This window comes from Nerophis lumbriciformis, linkage group LG36 (genome assembly GCF_033978685.3).
Source record: "Nerophis lumbriciformis linkage group LG36, RoL_Nlum_v2.1, whole genome shotgun sequence".
NCBI classification, from domain to species: domain Eukaryota; kingdom Metazoa; phylum Chordata; class Actinopteri; order Syngnathiformes; family Syngnathidae; genus Nerophis; species Nerophis lumbriciformis.
The window spans coordinates 18,317,501-18,331,926 of NC_084583.2; the positions used below are offsets into that span (position 1 = coordinate 18,317,501).

At 41.9% G+C, this 14,426-nt stretch overlaps 1 protein-coding gene across 1 annotated transcript in view; it reads left to right on the top strand.

The window, feature by feature from the left end:
* taf7 (TAF7 RNA polymerase II, TATA box binding protein (TBP)-associated factor) overlaps window positions 1-3,423 on the top strand; it is a 37,028-nt gene extending 33,605 nt beyond the window's left edge. The window contains exons 11-12 of the mRNA XM_061930555.2: window positions 3,144-3,203; window positions 3,266-3,423. Coding sequence (XP_061786539.1) covers window positions 3,144-3,203; window positions 3,266-3,310 — 105 coding nt within the window. The 3' untranslated portion in view covers window positions 3,311-3,423. The remainder of the gene's footprint in view (window positions 1-3,143; window positions 3,204-3,265) is intronic.
* Window positions 3,424-14,426: the final 11,003 nt, after the last annotated feature.

Genomic DNA, 14,426 nt, shown 5'->3' on the forward strand with positions numbered 1-14,426 from the left:
CTAAGATGGACTCATGCAAAGTGGAAAAGTGTTCTGTGGTCTGACGAGTCCACATTTCAAATTGTTTTTGGAAATATTCGACATCGTGTCATCCGGACCAAAGGGGAAGCGAACCATCGACGCAAAGTTCAAAAGCCAGCATGTGTGATGGTATGGGGGTGCATTAGTGCCCAAGGCATGGGTAACTTACACATCTGTGAAGGCACCATTAATGCTGAAAGGTACATACAGCTTTTGGAACAACATATGCTGCCATCTAAGCGCCGTCTTTTTCATGGACGCCCCTGCTTATTTCAGCAACACAGTGCCAAGCCACATTCAGCACGTGTTACAACAGCGTGGCTTTGTAAAAAAAAGAGTGCGGGTACTTTCCTGGCCCGCCTGCAGTCCAGACCTGTCTCCCATCGAAAATGTGTAGCGCATTATGAAGCGTAAAATACGACAGCGGAGACCCCGGACTGTTGAACAACTGAAGCTCTACATAAAACAAGAATGGGAAAGAATTCCACTTTCAAAGCTTCAACAATTAGTTTCCTCAGTTCCCAAACGTTTACTGAGTATTGTTAAAAGGAAAGGTGATGTAACACAGTGGTGAACATGCCCTTTCCCAACTACTTTGGCACGTGTTGCAGCCATGAAATTCTAAGTTAATGATTATTTGCAAAAAAAAAATAAAGTTTATGAGTTTGAACATCAAATATGTTGTCTTTGTAGCATATTCAACTGAATATGGGTTGAAAATGATTTGCAAATCATTGTATTCCGTTTATATTTACATCTAACACAATTTCCCAACTCATATGGAAACAGGGTTTGTATTTAGAAGGTTATAAACCGTTTTTTTTCATGTTGTAGGTATGAAAATATTTGAGTTATAATTAATGATTTCCATTTCACGGAAATTCATGTATCGTGGTCATGTTCGGAACCAGGGATTACTGTATTTAACTTTATCTATGTTTGACAGTGTAATTAAAAAAAATATATATATATACAGTGGGGCAAAAAAGTATTTAGTCAGCCACCAATTGTGCAAGTTCTCCCACTTAAAATGATGACAGAGGTCTGTAATTTTCATCATAGGTACACTTCAACTGTGAGAGACAGAATGTGAAAAAAAAATTCGAATTCACGTTGTAGGATTTTTAAAGAATTTATTTGTAAATTATGGTGGAAAATAAGTATTTGGTCACTTCAAACAAGGAAGATCTCTGGCTCTCACAGACCTGTAACTTCTTCTTTAAGAAGCTCTTCTGTCCTCCACGCGTTACCTGTCTTAATGGCACCTGTTTGAACTGGTTATCTGTATAAAAGACACCTGTCCACAGCCTCAAACAGTCAGACTCCAAACTCCACTATGGCCAAGACCAAAGAGCTATCGAAGGACACCAGGAAAAAAATTGTAGACCTGCACCAGACTGTGAAGAGTGAATCTACAATAGGCAAGCAGCTTGGTGTGAAAAAATCAACTGTGGGAGCAATTATCAGAAAATGGAAGACATACAAGACCACTGATAATCTCCCTCAATCTGGGGCTCCACGCAAGATCTCATCCCGTGGGGTCAAAATGATCATGAGAACGGTGAGCAAAAATCCCAGAACCACACGGGGGGACCTGGTGAATGACCTGCAGAGAGCTGGGACCAAAGTAACAAAGGTTACCATCAGTAACACACTACGCCGACAGGGAATCAAATCCTGCAGTGCCAGACGTATCCCCCTGCTTAAGCCAGTGCATGTCCAGGCCCCTCTGAAGTTTGCCAGAGAGCACATGGATGATACAGCAGAGGATTGGGAGAATGTCATGTGGTCAGATGAAACCAAAATAGAACTTTTTGGTATAAACTCAACTCGTCGTGTTTGGAGGAAGAAGAATACTGAGTTGCATCCCAAGAACACCATACCTACTGTGAAGCATGGGGGTGGAAACATCATGCTTTGGGGCTGTTTTTCTGCTAAGGGGACAGGCCGACTGATCCGTGTTAAGGAAAGAAGGAATGGGGCCATGTATCGTGAGATTTTGAGCCAAAACCTCCTTCCATCAGTGAGAGCTTTGAAGATGAAAGGTGGCTGGGTCTTCCAGCATGACAATGATCCCAAACACACCGCCCGGGCAACGAAGGAGTGGCTCCGTAAGAAGCATTTGAAAGTCCTGGAGTGGACTAGCCAGTCTCCAGACCTCAACCCCATAGAAAATCTGTGGAGGGAGTTGAAAGTCTGTGTTGCTCGGCGACAGCCCCAAAACATCACTGCTCTCGAGAAGATCTGCATGGAGGAATGGGCCAAAATACCAGCTACTGTGTGTGCAAACCTGGTAAAGACCTATAGTAATAGTTTGACCTCTGTTATTGCCAACAAAGGTTATATTACAAAGTATTGAGTTGAATTTTTGTTATTGACCAAATACTTATTTTCCACCATAATTTACAAATCAATTCTTTAAAAATCCTACAATGTGTATTCCTGGATTTTTTTTCCACATTCTGTCTCTCACAGTTGAAGTGTACCTATGATGAAAATTACAGACCTCTGTCATCATTTTAAGTGGGAGAACTTGCACAATTGGTGGCTGACTAAATACTTTTTTGCCCCACTGTATATATTCAAAAGGGATGACAAAGAAAGAAAATGTGACAATAACCATAGAAACTGGTAATGAATTGAATATGACATGGCAATATACGTCCTGGCTGTTCAGTACAACATGGTTAGTCAAGAGTAAGTTGATAGTATAAATGACATTGGGTATGTGCAACACCGTCCTGGCTCCTAAGTACAAGAAAAGCAAAATAGTGCAGTGTTAAGTTGTCAAAAGAAACTGTCTGGCGTTATGATGGCCACAGTTTGACCCTGGAACAGACTATTTCGCCACGATTTCCTGTGTTAAATGGTGTAATGTAACGGCTTGTGTCGGACCTTTGAAAGCCACCGAGCTGATTCCGGAAAGGAGCGGGACGCGGCCGTGCCATTTAGCGCTCCGTCTGCCCGCCGCGCCGTCGCCGATGGTTACTGTCACGGTCGCTTGGAGAAGGTCAGCCGTCTCTGACTGGCATGCCAAGTGGCCTTTCTGTCAGAGCCAAGATAGCACAAGCAAAAGGAGGCGTGAGGTGCTTTCAAACAAATGTTTCTTTCATGTCTGGCAGAACCGATTCGAGGCGTGTTTGAATGAGATCATTCAGCAGGAGGAGCGGGAGATGGAGCAGGTAGGACCACTACTTGGATTGTTGCTGATTATGTTGTGAGTGACACCTCCTGTGTCCTTCAGCTGGCCTCACTGCAGGAGCAGCTGGACTCCCTCATCGAGAAGTGACCACCAGGGGGCGCCCCCACACAGGACGTCTCCTTCAGTCAGATGTTGCCATGCCAACACTGATTTGCATCTTCTTTCTTAGAACACATTAAAAGTCTTTTGTTTCAAGAGAATGTTTTGCTGGGTGTTTTTCTTGATGACTTCCTGTTTGCTGCCATGGAGTATATTTTTAATCAACTCATGTTGCCTATTTTGTATCTATCCCTTCAGGTGGATCAATCATTGTGACTGACTACTGAAGTGATAAGTACTCATTACTGCAACACTCTTTACATTCCTTTTATCTTTGACATTATTTGTTTTACACTACTGCTGTTTTTTATTCTTTTAAAATAGTGCTCCTTTCTTTCTCTTGTACGCCAACTATACACAACCTTGTTTTTGCACTACAGTACAATGTTTGTTCTCTTTAACTGTATTTATTAGCACCTTTCATACACGGCAAGTGGCAAACACAAAGTGCTCCACAGAACAAAATAGACAAAAAAATATTACAAAAAGAGCCAAAAAAAACATGCGACACAAACACACACACACACACACACACACACACACACACACACATACATGTCTTGCCTACTTTGTGTGGACCCACGTTTGGTTAGTAGATTGGGAGGGCCCCCCTTTCCACTATAGCTAGAATGATGGAAATATTTATATCTACCTCTAGATGGGAGTAGAGAGTTGCAACCTCACTTCAGAATGCAAAACACACAAAGTAAAACAAAATATTTTCTGTAGTTGTGAGGACCAGGAAAATGTCCTCACACGTCAAAAGGTCCTCACAGAAAGGTTGGTTTGTCAAGTGTATGTCCACACAAGGATGGTGAGACAAGTGCACACACACACACACACACACACACACACACACACATTTTTGTATTCCTTACCTTCTTGAGACCTCCGAACTTGTTCACGGGTCCTCATATGGAAGGTACTTTTCCTTGCTGATATCTCAAGAAGGGTAGAAATACAAGAACAAACACACACACACACACACACACACACACACACACACACACACACACACACATACTGTTGTCAGGACTGGTAGCAGTCCGTACAAGGAACACACACACACACACTCACACACGGACAGACACACACACACACACACATATTTTTGTATTTCTCTACCTTCTTGAGACCTCCAAACTTGTTCACGGGTCCTCATATGTACGGCACTTTTCCTTGCTGATGTCTCAAGAAGGCTAGAAATACAAGAACACACACACACACACATACATGTCTTGCCTACTTTGTGTGGACCCACGTTTGGTTAGTAGATTGGGAGGGCCCCCCTTTCCACTATAGCTAGAATGATGGAAAAATTTATATCTACCACTAGATGGGAGTAGAGAGTTGCAACCTCACTTCAGAATGCAAAACACACAAAGTAAAACAAAATATTTTACTTCTGTAGTTGTGAGGACCAGGAAAATGTCCTCACACGTCAAAAAGTCCTCACAGAAAGGTTGGTTTGTCAAGTGTATGTCCACACAAGGATGGTGAGACAAGTGCACACACACACACATTTTTGTATTCCTTACCTTCTTGAGACCTCCGAACTTGTTCACGGGTCCTCATATGGAAGGTACTTTTCCTTGCTGATATCTCAAGAAGGGTAGAAATACAAGAACAAACACACACACACACACACACACATACTGTTGTCAGGACTGGTAGCAGTCCGTACAAGGAACACACACACACACACATTTTTGTATTTCTCTACCTTCTTGAGACCTCCAAACTTGTTCACGGGTCCTCATATGGACGGCACTTTTCCTTGCTGATGTCTCAAGAAGGCTAGAAATACAAGAACACACACACACACACACACACACACACACACACACACACACATACATGTCTTGCCTACTTTGTATGGATCCACGTTTGGTTAGTAGGTTGGGAGGGCCCCCCTTTCCACTATAGCTAGAATGATGGAAAAAATGTATATCTACCACTAGATGGGAGTAGAGAGTTGCAACCTCACTTCAGAATGCAAAACACACAAAGTAAAACAAAATATTTTACTTCTGTAGTTGTGAGGACCAGGAAAATGTCCTCACAAGTCAAAAGGTCCTCACAGAAAGGTTGGTTTGTCAAGTGTATGTCCACACAAGGATGGTGAGACAAGTGCACGCACACACACACACACACACACACACACACACACACACACACACACACACACACACACACACACACACACACACAGCACTATTGACAATAACAAAACAAAACATGGCACTGAGGATTTGAGGAAAAACGGCACCTTTGAGGTGTCCACACTGGAGAATAACTAATATTATCACCATTAAAATATATATATATATATATATATACAAACCCCGTTTCCATATGAGTTGGGAAATTGTGTTAGATGTAAATATAAACAGAATACAATGATTTGCAAGTCATTTTGATGTTCAAACTCATAAACTTTATTTTTTTTCTGCAAATAATAATTAACTTAGAATTTCATGGCTGCAACACGTGCCAAAGTAGTTGTGAAAGGGCATGTTCACCACTGTGTTACATGGCCTTTCCTTTTAACAACACTCAGTAAAGGTTTGGGAACTGAGGAGACACATTTTTGAAGCTTCTCAGGTGGAATTCTTTCCCATTCTTGCTTGATGTACAGCTTAAGTTGTTCAACAGTCCGGGGGTCTCCGTTGTGCTATTTTAGGCTTCATAATGCGCCACACATTTTCAACGGGAGACAGGTCTGGACTACAGGCAGGCCAGTCCAGTACCCGCACTCTTTTACTATGAAGCCACATTGATGTAACACGTGGCTTGGCATTGTCTTGCTGAAATAAGCAGGGGCGTCCATGGTGACGTTGCTTGGATGGCAACATATGTTGCTCCAAAAGCTGTATGTACCTTTCAGCATTAATGGTGCCTTCACAGATGTGTAAGTTACCCATGTCTTGGGCACTAATACACCCCCATACCATCACACATGCTGCCTTTTACACTTTGCGCCTATAACAATCCGGATGGTTCTTTTCCTCTTTGGTCCGGAGGACACGACGTCCACAGTTTCAGAAAACAATTTGAAAACTGGACTCGTCAGAACACTTTTCCACTTTGTATCAGTCCATCTTAGATGAGCTCAGGCCCAGCGAAGCCGACGGCGTTTCTGGGTGTTGTTGATAAACGGTTTTCGCCTCGCATAGGAGAGTTTTAACTTGCACTTACAGATGTCGCGGCCAACAGTAGTTACTGACAGTGGGTTTCTGAAGTGTTCCTGAGCCCATGTGGTGATATCCTTTACACACTGATGTCGCTTGTTGATGCAGTACAGCCTGAGGGATGGAAGGTCACGGGCTTAGCTGCTTACGTGCAGTGATTTCTCCAGATTCTCTGAACCCTTTGATGATATTACGGACTGTAAGATGGTGAAATCCCTAAATTCCTTGCAATAGCTGCTTTTTCTTAAACTGTTCAACAATTTGCTCACGCATTTGTTGACAAAGTGGCGACCCTCGCCCCATCCTTGTTTGTGAATGACTGAGCATTTCATGGAATCTACTTTCATACCCAATCATGGCACCCACCTGTTCCCAATTTGCCTGCACACCTGTGGGATGTTCCAAATAAGTGTTTGATGAGCATTCCTCAACTTTATCAGTATTTATTGCCACCTTTCCCAACTTCTTTGTCACGTGTTGCTGGCATCAAATTCTAAAGTTAATGATTATTTGCAAAAAAAAAAAAGTTTATCAGTTTGAACATCAAATATGTTGTCTTTGTAGCATATTCAACTGAATATGGCTTGAAAAGGATTCGCAAATCATTGTATTCCGTTTATATTTACATCTAACACAATTTCCCAACTCATATAGAAACGGGGTTTGTATATATACCTGTGTATGTATATATATATATATATATATATATATATATATATACAGTGGGGCAAAAAAGTATTTAGTCAGCCACCAATTGTGCAAGTTCTCCCACTTAAAATGATGACAGAGGTCTGTAATTTTCATCATAGGTACACTTCAACTGTGAGAGACAGAATGTGAAAAAAAAATCCAGGAATTCACATTGTAGGAATTTTAAAGAATTTATTTGTAAATTATGGTGGAAAATAAGTATTTGGTCACTTCAAAGAAGGAAGATCTCTGGCTCTCACAGACCTGTAACTTCTTCTTTAAGGAGCTCTTCTGTCCTCCTCTCGTTACCTGTATTAATGGCACCTGTTTGAACTCGTTATCTGTATAAAAGACACCTGTCCACAGCCTCAAACGAGTCAGACTCCAAACTCCACTATGGGCAAGACCAAAGAGCTGTCGAAGGACACCAGGAAAAGAATTGTAGACCTGCACCAGACTGTGAAGAGTGAATCTACAATAGGCAAGCAGCTTGGTGTGAAAAAATCAACTGTGGGAGCAATTATCAGAAAATGGAAGACATACAAGACCACTGATAATCTCCCTCGATCTGGGGCTCCACGCAAGATCTCATCCCGTGGGGTCAAAATGATCATGAGAACGGTGAGAAAAAATCCCAGAACCACACGGGGGGACCTGGTGAATGACTGCAGAGAGCTGGGACCAAAGTAACAAAGGTTATGATCAGTAACACACTACGCCGACAGGGAATCAAATCCTGCAGTGCCAGACGTGTCCCCCTGCTTAAGCCAGTGCATGTCCAGGCTCGTCTGAAGTTTGCCAGAGAGCACATGGATGATACAGCAGAGGATTGGGAGAATGTCATGTGGTCAGATGAAACCAAAATAGAACTTTTTGGTATAAACTCAACTCGTCGTGTTTGGAGGAAGAAGAATACTGAGTTGCATCCCAAGAACACCATACCTACTGTGAAGCATGGGGGTGGAAACATCATGCTTTGGGGCTGTTTTTCTGCTAAGGGGACAGGCCGACTGATCCGTGTTAAGGAAAGAAGGAATGGGGCCATGTATCGTGAGATTTTGAGCCAAAACCTCCTTCCATCAGTGAGAGCTTTGAAGATGAAACGTGGCTGGGTCTTCCAGCATGACAATGATCCCAAACACAACGCCCGGGCAACGAAGGAGTGGCTCCGTAAGAAGCATTTGAAAGTCCTGGAGTGGCCTAGCCAGTCTCCAGACCTCAACCCCATAGAAAATCTGTGGAGGGAGTTGAAAGTCCGTGTTGCTCGGCGACAGCCCCAAAACATCACTGCTCTCGAGAAGATCTGCGTGGAGGAATGGGCCAAAATACCAGCTACTGTGTGTGCAAACCTGGTAAAGACCTCTAGTAATAGTTTGACCTCTGTTATTGCCAACAAAGGTTATATATTACAAAGTATTGAGTTGAATTTTTGTTATTGACCAAATACTTATTTTCCACCATAATTTACAAATAAATTCTTTAGAAATCCTACAATGTGAATTCCTGGATTTTTTTTTCACATTCTGTCTCTCACAGTTGAAGTGTACCTATGATGAAAATTACAGACCTCTGTCATCATTTTAAGTGGGAGAACTTGTACAATTGGTGGCTGACTAAATACTGTTTTGCCCCACTGTATATATATATATATATATATATATATATATATATATATATATGTAATATAAAGCAGTGGTCCCTAACTTTTTTGCACCACGGTCCAGTTTAATGTAGGCATTATTTTTCACTTGCGGCAGATAAATACAGCAAAAATACGTGCATGAAAAATACAACTGACTATAGCACTGAATTAGTGGGAGCTTGTTTCTTTGCAATGAGATGCAGATGGAAATCCGCCTTTGTCACATTTATATTGTATATTGTCACGTTCAAACACTGAGGACATCTGTTAAACAAGACAAAAGGCAAGGAATCAAACAGAGACAGAATTCAATTTGGACTCAATTGAGGAGAGACGGCGTCGACCTGTAACCTCGTACAGTGTCTTAGCACGCTCTGACGAAGAAGGTTTTCGTCTCCTCTTTTAATTCAGATGTTCCATGTTCACGCACCAACATATGTCACAGCAGGAATGGTAAGTGTGTAAAAGAGTCATTGTTTTTGGTCGCTTTGAAGTCCAAGAAGAGGATTTCTCGGGCTTGGGCTCTTCCTGGATCCAGCTGGGGCAGGTGTTGGAGGACAATGGATAACCCCTCCCGTCTCCTGACCACAGTGACTTCAAGAGGGCAGCGGGTCGTAAACAGCGTTGACCTCGGTTACCAAATAGTTGGAAGAGAGTTTGTGAAATACTTCAGAGAGAGTTCGTTTAACACTTCAAAGAGAGTTCCTCCGGAAGCTGAGCAGATCCTGCCATCTGTCCGTGTTGAAATCACAGTGGCGTTTCACGAGCATTCTTCCTCTTGTTAGGCCTCGAAAGACAGCATTCATAATACGTTTCTTTTGTGATAACTTACAAACAATTATTCCAACATATATGTTGATGAATGTGCATTATATCATGTCACAAAGTTAGAGCAACTTCTTATGAGGAGTTTTATTATACATCTATAAAGCAGCTAAATGGTGTCTAGTGGGACAGGCCAACGTTAAGACGGTGAAAATGCAGTCGTTTTTTTAATGTTATTTTAATTATTTCATGTTTCTTTGCAGCCTGGTAGCAAATGTGTTATGGACCGGGACCGGTGGTTGGGGACCACTGGTCTAAAGGACAGGAAATAAAAGACTGAGAGAGAGAAATGGGCGGACTCTGGCTATCTTCTTAAGATAATAAAAAAAATATTTTTGTAATATTTTTAACCCGTGGGACAAAAGTCAGCTCGGAGTCAAATACCACGCCCAGATATTTTATGGACTGTGTTGGTTGAAAATCTTGTCATTTTGGTAAAAGTTTCTCCTTCTGGCTTTCAGAACATTGAACTAAAACCTGTTTTGTCCTGGTTGAGCTGAAGGAAATTCACTGCCATCCATGACGTGGCTACGATGCAGGTAAAAAGTTATCTATTGGTCTTAAGCGTGGCCCTAATACAGGTAAAAGCCAGTAAATTAGAATATTTTGAAAAACTTGATTTATTTCAGTAATTGCATTCAAAAGGTGTAACTTGTACATTATATTTATTTATTGCACACAGACTGATGCATTCAAATGTTTATTTCATTTAATTTTGATGATTTGAAGTGGCAACAAATGAAAATCCAAAATTCCGTGTGTCACAAAATTAGAATATTACTTAAGGCTAATACAAAAAAGGGATTTTTAGAAATGTTGGCCAACTGAAAAGTATGAAAATGAAAAATATGAGCATGTACAATACTCAATACTTGGTTGGAGCTCCTTTTGCCTCAATTACTGCGTTAATGCGGCGTGGCATGGAGTCGATGAGTTTCTGGCACTGCTCAGGTGTTATGAGAGCCCAGGTTGCTCTGATAGTGGCCTTCAACTCTTCTGCGTTTTTGGGTCTGGCATTCTGCATCTTCCTTTTCACAATACCCCACAGATTTTCTATGGGGCTAAGGTCAGGGGAGTTGTCGGGCCAATTTAGAACAGAAATACCATGGTCCGTAAACCAGGCACGGGTAGATTTTGCGCTGTGTGCAGGCGCCAAGTCCTGTTGGAACTTGAAATCTCCATCTCCATAGAGCAGGTCAGCAGCAGGAAGCATGAAGTGCTCTAAAACTTGCTGGTAGACGGCTGCGTTGACCCTGGATCTCAGGAAACAGAGTGGACCGACACCAGCAGATGACATGGCACCCCAAACCATCACTGATGGTGGAAACTTTACACTAGACTTCAGGCAACGTGGATCCTGAGCCTCTCCTGTCTTCCTCCAGACTCTGGGACCTCGATTTCCAAAGGAAATGCAAACCAAACCAACCCAAACCGGGTGCCATGTCATCTGCTGGTGTCGGTCCACTCTGTTTCCTGAGATCCAGGGTCAACGCAGCCGTCTACCAGCAAGTTTTAGAGCACTTCATGCTTCCTGCTGCTGACCTGCTCTATGGAGATGGAGATTTCAAGTTCCAACAGGACTTGGCGCCTGCACACAGCGCAAAATCTACCAGTGCCTGGTTTACGGACCATGGTATTTCTGTTCTAAATTGGCCCGCCAACTCCCCTGACCTTAGCCCCATAGAAAATCTGTGGGGTATTGTGAAAAGGAAGATGCAGAATGCCAGACCCAAAAACGCAGAAGAGTTGACGGCCACTATCAGAGCAACCTGGGCTCTCATAACACCTGAGCAGTGCCAGAAACTCATCGACTCCATGCCACGCCGCATTAACGCAGTAATTGAGGCAAAAGGAGCTCCAACCAAGTATTGAGTATTGTACATGCTCATATTTTTCATTTTCATACTTTTCAGTTGGCCAACATTTCTAAAAATCCCTTTTTTGTATTAGCCTTACACAATATTCTAATTTTGTGACACACGGAATTTTGGATTTTCATTTGTTGCCACTTCAAATCATCAAAATTAAATGAAATAAACATTTGAATGCATCAGTCTGTGTGCAATGAATAAATATAATGTACAAGTTACACCTTTTGAATGCAATTACTGAAATAAATCAAGTTTTTCAAAATATTCTAATTTACTGGCCTTTACCTGTACTCCTTTTTTTTGTATAGTTGCTCTTGTAAAATGACTAGTTTATTTTTATGTTAAGCCCTTTTCTCTTGAAATAAATATCCTATTTGTCTAGATTTTTGTCATGTGAATTGTCACATTTTTTCTTCAACCATATTGACTCTTTTCCTGCAGAAATGCAAATGTATTGTTGTAAACTTTCACTCGTTTACTCTGATTTTTTTTTTTTAAAATAGCACAACTTTACTGTTGAAAAATTACTTTTTCAAGGCAAATATCAACTTTTTCCCCCCTAAAAATGTTTTTCTTATAATTTTAAACCTTTTTCTCTGGAAAGAAATATATATATTTTTTTCAAGAAGTAGAAAAAAAGGTATTTTAATAAGGAAAATATTTTTTCTCTGCAAAATATGACCTACTGTTCTGATTTACATCCCTATTTCTTTTAAAAGAATCACAACTTTTGTTTTTAAAGATTTGTAATTTTTCCATACATTCATTTTCTACCGCTTGTCCCTTTCGGGGTCGCGGGGGGTGCTGGAGCTTATCTTGGCTGCATTCGGGCGGAAGGCGGGGTACACCTCATCACAGGGCCAACACAGATAGACAACATTCACACACTAGGGACCATTTAGTGTTGCCAATCAACCTATCCCCAGGTGCATGTCTTTGGAGGTGGGAGGGGCCTATCCCCAGGTGCATGTCTTCGGAGGTGGGAGGGGCCTATCCCCAGGTGCATGTCTTCGGAGGTGGGAGGGGCCTATCCCCAGGTGCATGTCTTCGGAGGTGGGAGGGGCCTATCCCCAGGTGCATGTCTTTGGAGGTGGGAGGGGCCTATCCCCAGGTGCATGTCTTCGGAGGTGGGAGGGGCCTATCCCCAGGTGCATGTCTTCGGAGGTGGGAGGGGCCTATCCCCAGGTGCATGTCTTAGGAGGTGGGAGGGGCCTATCCCCAGGTGCATGTCTTTGGAGGTGGGAGGGGCCTATCCCCAGGGCCATGTCTTTGGAGGTGGGAGGGGCCTATCCCCAGGGGCATGTCTTAGGAGGTGGGAGGGGCCTATACCCAGGTGCACGTATTTGGAGAAGGGAGGAAGCCGGATTACCCGGAGGGAACCCTCGCAGTCACGGGGAGAACATGCAAACTCCACACAGAAAGATCCCGATCCCGGGATTGAACTCGGGACTACTCAGGACCTTGGTATTGTGAGGCAGACGCACTAACCCCTGCTCCACCGTGCTGCCCCGATTTGTAATTTTTCTCAATTAAATATGACCTTATTCTGGCATAATTACACATTTTTCTGTTGGAAAATACAAGTTAATTCTCAAAAGACAGCTACTTTATTCCTTTGAATGAAGGATTATAATTACATTTAAACAGTTTGTTCTCAAGCTTTTAAAGGTCAATCATGTGGACTGATTACTGAAGTCAGGCCATCCATGAAAAGTGCTAAAAATACTCTTCATTTTATCCTCCCACTTTGGTTACACTGATTTTACTGTCTTATTTTTTTTAACGCCACTGCTGATTTTTATGCATTTAAAATTCTGCTTCTTTCTTTCTTTCTTTCTTCCACAGACTAACTATCCATGACCTGTCATGACTTGGACTGTGGCTTGGTTTGTTCTCCCGTGGTGCAAATGAACTGGACTGGTCAAGGCTTGAAGGTGGGTACATGATTTATTTAAACTATCAAAAAAGGAATAAATGAAAAGCGCGCACAGGGGCGGAGGTACAAAACTAGACTATAAACACAAAACTTGCACATTGGCAGAAACTATGAACAATTAAACAAAACACTAACTGTGGCTTAATAAACAAAAACTTACTTGGCATGGAACCGGCATGAAAATAAGAGTAGCAAGGGTCATCAGGGTGTGGAGAGTGTGCAGGAGCATAAATGCGGGGATGTCGTCAGGACGAACAACAGAAAATGAATGAACTTAAATACTATGGACATGATTAGTGAAAGCAGGTGCGTGACTCAAAACGTGAAACAGGTGCGTGACGTGACAGGTGAAAACTAATGGTTGCTATGGTGACAAACAAGAGTGCACAATGAGTCCAAACGTGGAACAGGTGAAACTAATGGGTAATCATGCAAACAAGACAAGGGAGTGAAAAGCCAGAAACTAAACAAAACATGACTTAAAACAAAACATGATTACACAGACATGACATGACCTTGTTCTTGCAGTACAATATTGTTTCTCTTAAGAGTGGCCCTAATACTCCTTTTTTTGTATACCGGTATTTGCTCTTAGAAACTTACGAGTTTATTTTCATGTTAAGCCCCTTTCTCTTGTGAGAAATTCTATTTTCTATATTTTTATATATTGACTCCTTTTCTGCAAAAATGCAAATATAATTCTTGTAAACCTTCACTCTTTTTCTCTAAAAGCGCTTACATTTCTTTGAAGACCCAATGAACCTCTTTGGATTAAATACAAATACAATTTGATACCATACTGTATTTCACCAATATTAGCTTTTTCTAATAATGTTTCTCATAAAATATGTTTATTTTTGTCCAGAAATAGCACTGGGTGAGTTTAGGCGTACCTAATGTTGTGTCCAGTGACTGAAAGTGACTTCCTGTTCCAGAATGATCTTTGGCT